This window comes from Nelumbo lutea, chromosome 6 (genome assembly GCF_056320005.1).
Source record: "Nelumbo lutea isolate HS-2025 chromosome 6, American lotus-T2T, whole genome shotgun sequence".
Lineage (NCBI taxonomy): Eukaryota > Viridiplantae > Streptophyta > Magnoliopsida > Proteales > Nelumbonaceae > Nelumbo > Nelumbo lutea.
In genome coordinates, this window is record NC_142689.1 from 70,653,032 (window position 1) to 70,667,324 (window position 14,293).

Consider the following 14,293-nt stretch of genomic DNA (forward strand, 5'->3'; position numbering starts at 1 on the left):
GATCACTATTCTACTAATAAAAGCAAGAAGGGATACCAGGTTTAATAACTACACCACGTCAAAGAAAAGAACAATAGCTTCCAATGTTTGCAAGAAAGAATAAGGAATGGCAATAAAAGAAAGAAAGTGACACAACAGTACTAAAAGCCAATGAGTCAAAATGAGCGAAGAATTTTAAAAGTGTCTAGGACTCTAAGGTTGTTGATAAATTAGGGTTGAACCCAAAGATACAGTATATATTATTAACGTATGGGTAAGTATATACTAGGTACACCATCAGAATGAACTGAAACAATTAAAAATTTAAAACCATTGTTAGGTTCGGTTGTTCAGTCTGGGCTCAAATTATTTAAGGTTTAGACCCGGCCCAGTCCAAACAATGAAGAAGCCCGATTTTTAACACCCAGGCCCAGTCCGAGGATAAGAAATCCAAGCGTTTTGCCCGTGTAAAATTGAGGACTGGATCGGTCCTCGGGTCCAGGTTGGAGTTCGGCCCGTTCAAACTGGCACCCTCACATCACAACTCGCAAGAGCCACAACTGAAGCAACTTCGGCAAACCCCAGTCTATCTCAAAATTCGAAAAGGACCCTTTTTGGGAACTAGAAGTATAAATAGCTAAAAGTGAAGTGCTCGTTACGGGAAAGAGAGAGAACGGTTGCTCTAACGCGCGGCAAAGCAGCGAAAGATGTTGCAGAGCAAGTCGTTTGTTAGGAAGACAAAACAAGGCAGAGTACTAAAGGTCAGCTCGACGTTCAGTCTTCATTTTCGAAACCCTAGCCCTTTCTTTTCCTCGCCTTCGCTTTGAACCAATTAGGGTTTTCCTCGTTGTTTCAGGTCGTAAGAGAGCATTATCTCAGAGACGATATCTACTGTGGAGCTTCAATCTGCAAGGTCTGCGATTCTTCAGCTGCTCGTCTTAGTTCATCTGCTTCTACGATCCTCGTTGTCGATACCAATGTTGTTCTCAATCAGGTTTGTTCAGACTTCACTCTGTTTCGAAGTGGCGTTTTTGCCGTCAAGTTTCTGCTTTTAGGATTCGTTTTGGATGTTCTTTGTGGTGCATATGTAATAGAAAGGAACAATGCAAATGTAAAAAGTATTTCTTGAAGGCCCTCAGTAGAAAAAAAAAAACAGAGAATTAACTAAAAGAACAAGGAATTTCATGAAAAACATTTTATCTCTAGTATTCATAAAAAAAAGAAAACACATTATATCTCTAGTAACAAAGCTGAAAGATTGAAACAAGAGCTTTTGTGTTGTCTGAAATTACTATTGATTTTTTGGTTGTTCTGGAGGTACTCTCTACATGATACCATTCCAAATTCAGAATTAGTAATCTCTCTCTACTAATTAGTAATCTCTTTCTCTCTCTCTCTCTCCCTCTCTCTCTCTCTCTCTCCCCCCTTCAAAAAAAGTAATCTCCCTCTCGGAGTATCTGAAGCAGAGTGCAGAGATTTACTTTATAGAGGCTGATCCAAAATAGTATTACTTTTTTTTTGTTCAAATATCTGGTTTTATTCTGCCTTTTTAATCGGACCTAACTTGTTTTCAGATCGACTTGCTTGAGAATCCGGCTATCGATGATGTTGTTGTGCTATCTGTGGTTCTGGAAGAGGTGAAAAACAAGAATCTTTCGGTTTATAACAGAATTCGTGCCCTTTGCAGCAATTCTCTGCGGAATTTTTTTGTGTTTTCAAATGAATACCACAAGTAAGTTCATTCTTATATTCTAATGAGGAGTAATATCTGAAGAATTATAGTTCTATTTTTGTTGCTGTTGTTGTTGATGATGTTGATCTTTTATAGGGACACCTATGTTAAGGCCATGGTTGGGGAAAGTCCAAATGATCGGAATGATAGAGGTATTTTGTTTGCTTTGCTTTTCTGAATCTACTTAGTTGACTAGGAGGGTGTTTGGTTTCGTTTACGTTTATTCAGTAAACGTTTTGTACTTGTGACTGCAAAACCGAGAAACACATTTAATGAGGACGTTTATGATACATAGGCACCATTAGGCACCACATCAGCAAAATGCCAATAAATGCCTACCCGTTTCAGGAAGCTCCAAAATGAAGCTTCCTGAAACGGGAGAGGCGCACCAGAAACCAAGGTTTGCTTTTGCAAACTTCGATACACACAAATGCAATTAATGAGGCATTTGCTGATGGGGTGCCTATGTGGCACTGTCAATAAACGTTTACTCGGTAAACGTAAACAGAACCTAACATATACTAGATTGTTATCATACAGAGAAAGAACAATGGAATAGAATACACACAAGTTAATAATTATTTTGTGATGGGTAATTTCATAATCATTTTCAATTGTCATCATTCTTGTTTTTTTGGCGGTCTGGTATTTTCAATGTATCTAATTGGGGAAGGGAAGTTCCAGCGTAGTTATGATTGCCTGATGAGATGCAGGTGCTTTAGGCTCAGATAACAACTCAACTCAACAAAGCCTCATTCCAACTACATGGGGTTAGCTATATGAATCATGTTTTTTCATTCAGCTCTATCGAGGGTCATATTCTTTATCATATTGTGAGTCCTTAAATAATTTCTTACTACCTAAACCCATGTACTTTTTAACCTTTCCTTGGTTCTTTTAGAACCATCAACTTGCATCAGGTCACTTCTTACTAGAGCAGTAAGTGGCCATCATGCATGCAGCCACACTTCTCTCTTTTCTAAATTTTCTGGTAATCTCAGTATACTTTATTTATTTCTAATTCTTACTGGTGTGGTAGATGACCATTTATGTATCCAATGTTTATTGTCTATTGGGGCTACTTGCTCTCATTTACAATCCTATACAAATTTTATTCCCTTTTTTTTTGCTTTTGTCCTTTGTGACGTTGCAGTTCTGCTTGAGGCTCTTTTTTGTTAGGGAGAGAGATGGTTAAGGATTTTTCCTTTTTCTTTTTTTTAATAAATGAGATGAATGATTAAGTTTGATGTACATGCTTTGATTCCTTTTATTTTTTAAATTAGTATAGATCCTGTTCTCAGAATTTGGGACAAAAATGGGGTTTTGGATTAGGTAACTCTGGAAAGTAGGTTGTGTAAGCTACGGTCATACTATGGGATCATTACCCTATGCTAGTCCCTGATATATGGGTCTTGGGAGGGTGGAGTGGATATGGACCTAACCTTTTGCACTGTTTTGTACAAAAACATATTTCTCAGACTCAAACCCATGTTCTCATGCTCATCAGCCCAAGATCTTTACCATCACACCAAGCAATGGCCCCTTATGTTCAGCCAATTCATAATCAGCATCCTCCTAGCCTTGTCCCAACTATATAGGGTTGGCTACATGAGTCCTGTTTTGTCATTTTCATTCTGTTTAATGCCAATTGAGGACATTAATTTATTTGTTTTTCCTTAGCTTTTAAACCTCACTGTGGTGCTTGTGAGCTATTTTACATGTTTCCAATTTCTAACATTCAAAATGTGACTCAGCAATTCGGGTAGCAACTCAGTGGTACCAAAATCATCTTGGTGGCAGTATACGGGTATTACTTATTACCAATGACAAAGAAAATAAAAGAAAGGCCACTGAAGAAGGCATTTCTGCAGAGACAGGTACTTCCAAATCATATTATTAATCTTTCCTCCTCTGTTTAGTTTGTTTAAGCAGTTGGTCAATAACTCTGATAGATGTTAGGTTCTTGTGGCAACCAATTTCTGTTGCTTTCTAATCTATTGATCATTAGTGGACTAACTAGCATTTCTTTTGGTTTGGTAATTGTTTTGCAATGGTAAAAAACTGATCTGCTTTCATTCCATTGCCAATCGGCATATTTATATAGTAAGCTGTTGCAATAAATAGAAAACATCTTCCTAAATCAATTCCTATAATTAAGGGACTAACTATTTTGATCCCCATATTTATGGGATTATACTTTTTCATAATCCCAGGGATACATATTCACACAATTCTATTTTTACACAACTACCAAATATAGATGCATTCTATTTTTACACAACTACCAAATATAGATGCTGACTACCAAAAAATGTATCTACACCAGTAACCCCACGTTTTCCAACACTCCCCCTCAAGCTGGTGAATAGAGATCCTCCATTCCCAGCTTGGCTATAATTCTACGAAAGTCTGTACTATTGAGCCCTTTAGTAAGTACATCAACCAGTTGTCCTTTTGTAGATATATAGGGAGTGCAAATCAACTTGCTGTCCAGTTTCTCTTTTATAAAGTGTCGATCAATTTTGATGTGCTTCGTCCTGTCATGTTGAACAGGATTGTGAGCAATATTGATGGCTGACTTGTTGTCACAATATAGATTCATAGGCTCTTCTCGTGGAATCTTCAAGTTTTCTAAAATTATCTTCAACCAGAGTAATTCACACACTTCTTGTGCCATAGCCCTAAACTCTGCCTTTGCACTTGATTGAGCCACTACATTTTGCTTCTTACTCCTCCAAGTGACTAAGTTTCCTTCCAAGAAGGTACAGTAACCAGAAGTGGACCGTTTATCTACTGGAGATCCTGCATAATTGACATCTATATATGCTTCAAGAGCCAGTCCCCCATTCATTCTGAATAAAATTCCTTTCCCTGGATTGGCTTTCAAATAGTGCAGAATTCGATGAGCAGCCTGTAGATGAAATTCTTTAGGATTATGCATAAACTGGCTTATTACACTTATAGTATATGCAATATCCGGTTGTGTATGTGCAAGATAAATGAGTTTTCCAACCAGTCTTTGGAACATCTCCTTGTCTACACTTGCATTCTCGCTGGCTTCTCCAAGTTTATGATTGGGATCTATAGGCGTGGAAGCTGGTTTACATGCCATATTTCCTGTTTCACTCAAAAGATCAACAACATACTTTTGTTGAGAGATATCCGAGAAAATACTTTAGTCTCCCCAAGTCTTTTATCTCAAATTCTCTGGCAAGGCAGCTTTTCAATGCTTCATTCTCTATCATTCCTAGTAATGATTATATCGTCCACATAGACTAATAGAGCAGTAACTCCCCCTGAGGCTGTGTGTTTGATAAACAATGTGTGGTCACCTTGACTTTGCTTGTAACCTGTACTAAGAATCATCTTAGTAAATCTTCCAAACCATGCCCTCGGAGACTGTTTGAGACCGTATAGTGCTTTCTTCAACCTACAAACTTTGTTCCCCTTAATGCCTTCTCCAAAACCCGGTGGAATGTCCATGTATATCTCATCTTCTAGATCACCATGGAGAAACACATTCTTTACATCAAACTGTTGAAAATCCCAATTATAGTTATCAGCCAAAGACAACAACACCCTTACTGTATTCATTTTAGCTATTGGGGCAAAAGTCTACTGATAATCTACCCCATAAGTCTGTGTATTGTTAGACAGTTTTGTATGCCCTTAGCTTCAATCAAAATGATGTACTTTATGAGTTTATTGTAAATGAATAAAAATGCATATTTGATTCATGTTCCCTTGGTATGTTTCTGTGTAATACCCTTAAACTGGACACTTAATGAGACTCGTGTTAGTTTAGAATGTTCACAGCCAGTGGGTCGGTCTAGGGAGACCTATCCTGACAAGGCTGACACTGTGGCGCCACCAAGTCGGTTGGGGTGGCTTGTCTCAGCTACCGGGGTGAGACCCTAGGCACATACAGTGTAGAATTAATTGAATCTTTGAACTGGACCAGATTTCCAATATTGCCCTGGACCTTAGAGATTGATGGGCAAAATTGGAAAGTTACACCCGACCCCTAGACTCGATCATGATACTGCACTAGGTGTCGGATTGGGGTGTCTTTGATGTACCAATCAGTGAGATCCTTAGCGGGGGTCAAAACCTGGGTATGTTGGGACAGTCTGAGAGTTCATTTGAGTGGGTGATCATAGTGACAGGATCAACCCCTTTGTCGGACAAAGGTAATGATCGGGGATGCACTCTCACTGATGGAAACCAAGGCTGCCGGCAGCCGATTTCAATCGTTAAGATTTGTTTTGCAAAATATATTTTATATGAGATATAAAAGTATATAAATTGTGGTTTCGAAATGATTTGCAAAAGGTTTTAATTCTCGGGATCCATACAAGAGAGAGTGCAACACTTTTCCTTGCAGCCGAGGGAGAGGTCCTCTCTTGTCGGGCAGTGCATGATCATTATGGGCTGAGAGGTTAAGTGTAAGACCATCGAGGATAATACCTGATGGGCTAATCTTGCATCTGCCCACAGTCCCTGGGTGTTACAAGGTGGCTTGGCCCAAGGACCACTTAGGGTAAGTGTTGGGCCCATAGAGCCCATCTGATGGGTTTCAGGGGTGCACTGTCCATAACAGTGTATTCGGCTAGGCCTTGTAACAAAGGCTGGGCCGAACCCATGTGGCTGATGTGTAGATCAATGTTAGGGTCCCACGCCATACAAGGAAGCCCAACTGGGCAGTAGTTTGGAAGGCTAAATGAATACATAACCTTAAATGTGCCTTAAGCCCATTTCGAACTGGGCTAATTTGATTAGTCACTTAAAGGGCGAATTCTGAGATGGATCAACTAATAGGATTGGGCCCAGACCCTATCCACTTAGAGAGTCCAAGATCTAAATGAGATTTAGATATGGAAATCTCTTAATTAGATTAGGAGATGTTTGATATAATCTGCAGATAAGATAAGGGTTATCCCTTATCTTAAAGGGACTTCTAATCCAAATCTGATTTGGGTTAGCAACTCCTAATGGGATTAGGAGCTGATCCCTTTAAGATTATAAAAGGAGAAGGGGGCGGCAGCCTTTAGAAATGCAAGCTACACACTCTTGTCTGCAGAGCTGAGATTACCAGAAGAGAGAATTCTGCACCCTGCAAATACTTTCTTGTCGCCTCCTTCCTATAGCCGCCGCCTACAGCAGTTCGATCTCCAGTTCTTGGGAGAAATCAATATTGGATCTTGATAGTTGTATTCACAAGCCGTCCAACTGATTCTTGAGAAGGGTCAAGTTCTTTTGGAAGAACACTTCTGATTCTGCTCCACCCTGCACTGCGCCATCTTCACTGGGAGCAGATTTTGGATCATTCCTTGGGCGTGAACACCTCCATTGGGTGATACTACTTCTCTGTATCAGGTATTATCTCTCCTTATTCCTTTTGGTTCAAATCTGGTTCAATTTATGGTTCAAGAATGATCCTTAAAAATATGATTGTCTAAATGGGGAATTCGATTCCTAGTTAAAGGGAGAGAAAAATTTTTGAAATTCGCCCCCTTATTCCGCAATCTTTGGGCGTCCATGTGATGGATTTCCTATCCCTTCATGTATATCCCTTGGCTACCAATCGTGCTTTGTACCTTTCTAATGACTCATCAGATTTGTACTTAATTGCGAACACCCATTTACAACCTACAACTTTCTTGTTTCTCGGTAGATCCACAACTTCCCACGTGTTGTTCTTTTCTAGTGCCTCCATTTCCATTCTCATGGCTTTTCTCCACTCCTAATTAGAAAGTGCCTCAGCTAGAGTATTAGGAATTGGAATGGTGTTAAGGCTGGCTAGAAAACTTTTATGGGATTTAGAGAATCTTTGGAACGACACAGATTTAGCTAAAGGGTACAATGGACATTTGGTACATTCTCTGGTTCCTTTTCTCAGGGCAATAGGTAGGTAATACTCATACTCAGACTGTGAAGGTACAGGTTCAGATTCTGAACATTCCTCAATTCGAGGATTAGGAATTGAATCTTGGACTTGCACAAGTTGAGGACTTGGATTTCTTTTCCTAGAGTAAACCTGCATATATCTCACATCATCATTCACATCATTGGTGGGGTTAACAGTGTCTGGATTTGGTTCAATGGTCGGGTTGTTTGACTCTTGTTGAGGCTCGGAAATGTGGGGCTCAGAGGAATGTGACTTAGAAGGATGTGATTCTTGACGGTTGGATGATTGTGAGGAGGGTAATACATCTAGGGAGGGTAGATCCGAGGCCTTATCTTCCATTAGTGAGGGCTCCCCCTGAAGATAAGGTTGAGTGAAAAAGGATTGGCCCTCCTCAAATGTGACATCGATGGAGGTGTAGAATTTTTTGGTGGCTGGATGATAACATTTATAACCATTCTGAGTTGGGGAATATCCCAAGAAGACACACCTGATTGCTCGTGGATCTAATTTTCCCTTATTATAGACATAAACAAAGGCAGTGCAACAAAAAATTCTTGGTGTGAGATTATTTGAGGTTCGAATATCAGGGTAGATTTGAGAGAGGATTTGTATTGGGCTTCGGTTGTCAAGAACTTTAGATGTTAGTCTATTTATGGTGTATGCAGCAGTAAGGACAGCTTCCCCCCAATATTGTTTTGGGACCTCGTTTTGAAAGAGAAAGGCTCGGGTGGTTTGCAAAAGATGGTCATTTTTCCTCTCAGCTACCCCATTTTGTTGGGGAGTGTTAACACAGGAAGATTCATGCACAATGCCTTCTTTCTAAAAAAATGGGGACACATTTTGATTAAAATAATCTGTAGCATTATCAGATCGAAACCTTTTAATTTTCACACCAAACTGAGTTTGGACCATGTTATGGAAGTTGTTAAGAATGGTGCCCACATCAGATTTAGACTTAAGAAGAAAAATCCATGTGACCCTAGTGCAATCGTCAACAAAGGTGACGAACCATCTAGAACCAGTAATGTTGGGACTTCGAGAAGGACCCCATATATCTGAATGAATCAAATAAAAAAGAGTTGAAGATCTTTTATTGCTGATTGGGAAAATAACCCTTTTGTGTTTAGAAAATTCACAAACATCACAATGAAAGGTTTCAACATCAATCCCTTTAAACAAGGAAGGAAGCATTGTTTTTAAAACAGGAAATGAAGGATGACCGAAACGAAAGTGATGACGCCAAATTAAATCTTTATTGGAGGTAGATAAGAATGACTCGGGTGTGACATGCATAACATTGTGAGATGGTTTGCTGGTTGCTTCAAGGTAGTAGAGTCCATCCCTTTCCTTATCAAGTCCAATCTTCTTCCCCGAAACCTGGTCCTGAAGTACACAATAAGAAGGAAAGAACACAACATTGTAATTCACATCCTGAGTGAGTTTATGTATAGAAAGATAAGGCTAGTGGATAACTTGGGAACATGAAGCACATTTTTAAGCAATAGGGATGGAGTAATCTGAATATTCCCAATTTCTGCCACTGTGGTGAAAGAACCATCAGCAACAGAAATTTTTCTACTACTAGGACAGGGTGTATAGGTGAGAAAATGTAGTGAAGAGGGTGCCATGTGGTCAGTAGCTCTAGAATCAAGAATCCATGGAAAAACACTAGCCGAGACATGTAATCCTAGAGATAAAGACTCACCTGAGAGAGCAAGAGAGGTAGAACCACTTCCTAGTTTCAAGGATCTCAGGAAACTCCTTAGCCTTTCAATTTCTTCATCATTAAATGGCCCTTGACTTGAGTGTTCTTGCTACGGGATTGTGGAGACATTATGGTCCCGTTGAACTGCTTTTGAAACTCCTTGATTGCCCCATTCCTTGCTGGATGTGGGAGGTTTCCCATGAAGTTTCCAGCAGCGATCTTTTGTGTGTCTGGGCTTCTTGCAATAGGTGCACCAGAGGTTATCGTTAGAGTCACGGGTGGTTGTGTCACGAGCCAAGTTGTGATTGTTCTCACCCTTTGAACCACTGTAATTTCCTTCCCTTGCCACCATACCAGAACCTTCGGGATCTTTAGGTTCAAGCATGATTCTACGACAGCTTTCCTCAGCTTTGACAAGGGCTATAACTTCATTCAATGGAGGTACTTCTTCTTTGCTGAGAATTTGTATTCGGACCTGATCAAATTCAGCATTCAGTCCGACAAAAAAATCATACACCCTATCTCTTTCAATAAAATTCTTCAAGATCACAACGTCATCGGGGCACTTCGTCTCAAGAACCCGATAATGATCAAGCTGATGCCACAAATTTTGCAGCAGATTTGCATACTCTGTAACACTTCTGCTCCCTTGTTTGGCCGCCACTGTCTTCACTTTGACCTCATAGACACGAGCAGCGTCATGGGCTTTGGAATAGGTTTGTCGAACAGCGTCCCAAATAGCTCTTGCAGAGGGAAGAAACATACAAGTATCGCTAATCTCGGGTGTCATTGAACTCCACAACCAAGACATAATCATGGAGTCCTCTTCGTCCCAAGCATCAAAATTTGGCTCGCCCAATTTTGGCCTTGTTCCAAGAAGGTGACTAATTTTTCCTTTTCCCTTCAAATAGGTACGCAATGGTTGTGACCACTTCAAATAGTTCTGGCCATTCAGTCTATATGTTGCCTGAGTATTCTGCAAATCACTGGTGTGAGGATGAAAGTTCATTGCTCCTTCATCGGTTTGGACGGGAGCACTTGTTGCAGTCACGTCGGACATTGTCAATGGAGGAAGAATAAGGCTAGCGGGAAAGGAGAATAAAGAAGGGGGAAAAAAAACACTGCTGGTTACAGATCAGCACTGAAGGCCAGAAAAACACGAAAAAAACTGGCAATGAAGGCCAAAAAAAATTCTCAAGGTTGGCAAACCTAGAGCTTTGATACCATGTTTTGCAATGGTAAAAAACTGATCTGCTTTCATTCCATTGCCAGTCGACATATTTATACAGTAAGCTGCTGCAATAAATAGAAAACATCTTCCTAAATCAATTCCTATAATGAAGGGACTAACTATTTTAATCCCCATATTTAAGGGATTATACTTTTCCACAATCCTAGGAATACATATTCACACAATTCTATTTTTACACAACTACCAAATATAGATGCATTCTATTTTTACACAACTACCAAATATAGATGCATTCTATTTTTACACAACTACCAAATATAGATGCTAACTACCAAAAAATGTATCTACACCAGTAACCCCACGTTTTCCAACAGTAATTATGTTTTTCGGAGTGGTTCTTGTGGTGTGAGATTTGACAATTTGGAGTTGGGTGAAGGGTGTTTATTTCTTCTCTCGGGTGACTTCATGTCACCTTTCTTGTGCCGTCTTTTTTATTTTTAATAAATATTTATTTTACTATAAAAATGTTTACTAGCGTTTAAGGTTCACTTATGATGCACTTTTCTTCTTTCAGTTGAATCATATGTAAAATCACTTGGTCAGCCAAATTTGCTTGACCTGCTTGTGCATCCTACCTCTGAAGATGTGGGAATGGAGGAAGTTGAGGATCTGAGGCCTTCGAAAAGAAAGGTCATTTATAGTGAGGTATTTTTGGCTTCATGTTTATGTCCATTTTAACAAGAGTATGAAGTTCCCATGTTTGGTTAACAATGAGTTGTTTTGTAATTATTAGATGGCTTTACAAATTCTTCTTGGTTCTTCACTCTGTTTTACAGCACAAGCCCATGTCAGAAATTACTTCTGGTTTGCATTGTGGAATCTACCATCAAGGAAAACTTCGTGTTAATCGTTATAATCCATTTGAAGCATATGTTGGAAGTGAGAGTATTGGTGATGAAATAATTATTTATGGTCGGGGTAACATGAATAGGGCATTTGATGGTGATATAGTGGCAGTGGAGCTCTTTACCCGTGATCAATGGCAAGAGGGGAAGTCTCTATCTATAGCAGATGATGGTATGTTACTGTATCTAGAGATTTTACTTGGAATTAAATTATCTGTACGCATGTGTGTAGACACACTCATATATGTTCATATGTGTAAATAAATACTTTTGTATGTTATGAAGACAACCCTTAAAGCCAGCATTATAGAGAGTTTCCTCTTTCTTTTGTAGAAAAAATGGTTTAGTTGGTCTTGATAGTTTGAAGGGAGAATGGCTCTACTGTTGTGTATTTTCTTCTAAGATTGACCTTTCTTCTTAAAAGTGGGGCAACTAGTACCACATAGTGGAGTTAGGGTTGTAAATGGATGAAGTATAGGGGAAGTATCCTTTTGTAAGCGTGATTTAGGTTTGCAGAGCTGTATTACCTGCTTAATCTGTGTATGTTTTGTCTGACGTAATATATAGAATGTCTTCTTCCCCTCTATTCTCCTTTGGATAAACTTTTCCCCCTTTTCTTTCAGAGGATGAGGAAGAAGAAGATGTACACTTGGTCCCAAGTAGTGCTGATGATGCTCCCAGAAATGCAAATGTAGTACAAAGTTCTGCAGGAGATGTGAATCCCATTTCATGTCGTCCATGTGGGCGTGTTGTTGGTGTTATCAAGCGAAACTGGCACTCGTAAGTTTACTTGAATTGTTGGTGTCTAATGAAATACATACATGACAGATTGATAAAGTACATAAGTTGTGATTCTGACATGCATTTTTTTTTTTTGTTTCCATTAAGTTATATGCCTTAATGTAATATCACCTTTCATGGGTAAGTCACCTTTCCCAAAATGGACTGTCTAATGTACTTTATTTTGGTGGTTGTTTTACCAGAAATTTCTATTGTATGCCCTTGTGTGATTCCTATTGAAGCAAATATTTTGGGGACAAGGTCCCTCTCAACTCTAATAACCGTCAATCTTAATGGCTTTGAAACCCTAGATAAACTAGCAAAGAAAAGTGCCTTGGTACTCCTTTCTATCTGAAGACTTTAAGATATTACACTATTACAGGTGTTATCCTCCAAAAAACCTGATCCCTAATGGATAATGTTCTGCTGTAGTGGATCTTTCTAAGACATTGCTTTTGGGTTAGTGCTGTGGATAGGCAAAGGGGTGCCATTGACATTCTCTGCAGTTATGACAGAGTGCATGTTGAAGGGAATTTTCAGGTAGTGATTGGTTTGATTGAGAGATGGAGGGGATGGTTTTTAGTATTTGATTCTGCACTTTATTAGATAGATCATGTCTTTGGTTACAAGAGTGAATATCTCGCTCCAATAAGCCTGAAAATAAGCTAATTCCCTAGCCAAATTCTTGGCTAGGGAATTACTGTACCAGGGGTTACTGGGTTTCTACCCAAAAAATGAATATCATGGACCTACTTTTGGCTAGGGGATTACTGTACCAGGGGTTACTGTTATTGATTTCTTACTGGGTTTCTACTGCAAAAGTGAATATTGTGTACTTTATTTTTCATAGCTCATGCTCGTTTTGCCATTTTCTTTTTCTACTGCAAATGCTTAGAGTTAAAAGTTATGGATGCCGTTTATTTTCAAATTTCTTGTATTATGTACTGGGAAGTATTTATGATGTTATCAAAATGTTCAGCAGAAATATCATATTTGCTGATTATATACTTTTTTGGGTATAAGTGGGTGTTACAAAGTAATGTTGCTTTGTTGTTCAAGCATGGCCAATCAAAAGTGTAGTGTTAATGTGAGCATTTTTCTTTTTATGAAGACATGGTAGGTTGTGCTTTAAGGTTAGCTGCCACCGACCACCATCTCCGTCGAGTTAAAATCGGTTGCTGGCCGGTCGTCCTTCCTCTGTTTATCCTCTCTTCTTCCTTTTCTTCCTCTTCTTTTTCCCCTCTTCTCTCTTCTTCCACCCCTTCTTTCTCTTCCTCTTCCTCTTCCTCCTCCCCTTTGTCACTGCCACTGCTGCTAATACCACTGGCGGTCAGTATTAGCAGATCCTCTTCTTCCTCCTCTCTCCTTTCTTCTTTCTTCCCCTCTTCTTCCAAATCTCTGTCCAGCTGAACAGAGCCTGGAATCTGCTCTCTTTCAAGTCTCCCACTGCCACTGTGACAGCAGCCGAACAGAGGTTCTTCCAAACATGCATCGGGAATAGGTGATTCTGATTCCTGGGGTTTCTGATTCTGATCCTGACCGTGAACCAAGCAGACCCTTAAGCTGATATTTTTCTAAATTGTGTTGGCTTGTGTGAGTGCCTGTATGTGTTATATATGCTTCCTAACCATGTTAATTTCTACCATGTTTTGGACTTGAAAATCCTTGATTATTTTGTATTTTGTATTAGAATGTAATGTATACCTTTCTGCTGATATGATTTACTACTTACTAGTGATTGATTCTGCAACCGAGTTTGTCATTCCTTATTTAAACTGAGATAATTTCATGCAGTTATTGTGGGTCTTTGGAGCCAATGCCTATGCCTGCAGCTAATGGTGGTGTTGCACATGCTTTATTTGTGTCCAAAGATCGCAGAATTCCTAAGATTCGAATTCAAACACGACAGCTTGGGAATCTTTTGGACAAGAGAATCATTGTGGCTGTTGATTCTTGGGATTGTTTATCGCGATATCCTTCTGGTCACTATGTAAGGACCATTGGGGAAATTGGTGACAGAGATACTGAAAGCGAGGCAAGTATTGATTGTTTTAGTTTCTTCACCATTTCCTGATAAACAAATGTCAATACC

General features: G+C 39.4%; 1 protein-coding gene across 1 annotated transcript in view; it reads left to right on the top strand.

The window, feature by feature from the left end:
* The first annotated feature begins 535 nt into the window (after positions 1-535).
* The window catches only part of EMB2763 (ribonuclease II family protein), a 34,409-nt gene continuing 20,651 nt past the window's right edge, over positions 536-14,293 (top strand). The window contains exons 1-9 of the mRNA XM_088951702.1: positions 536-740; positions 836-973; positions 1,554-1,711; positions 1,808-1,863; positions 3,466-3,588; positions 11,091-11,221; positions 11,353-11,593; positions 12,045-12,201; positions 13,996-14,236. Of these exons, the coding sequence (XP_088807828.1) occupies positions 687-740; positions 836-973; positions 1,554-1,711; positions 1,808-1,863; positions 3,466-3,588; positions 11,091-11,221; positions 11,353-11,593; positions 12,045-12,201; positions 13,996-14,236 (1,299 nt within the window). The 5' untranslated portion in view covers positions 536-686. The remainder of the gene's footprint in view (positions 741-835; positions 974-1,553; positions 1,712-1,807; positions 1,864-3,465; positions 3,589-11,090; positions 11,222-11,352; positions 11,594-12,044; positions 12,202-13,995; positions 14,237-14,293) is intronic.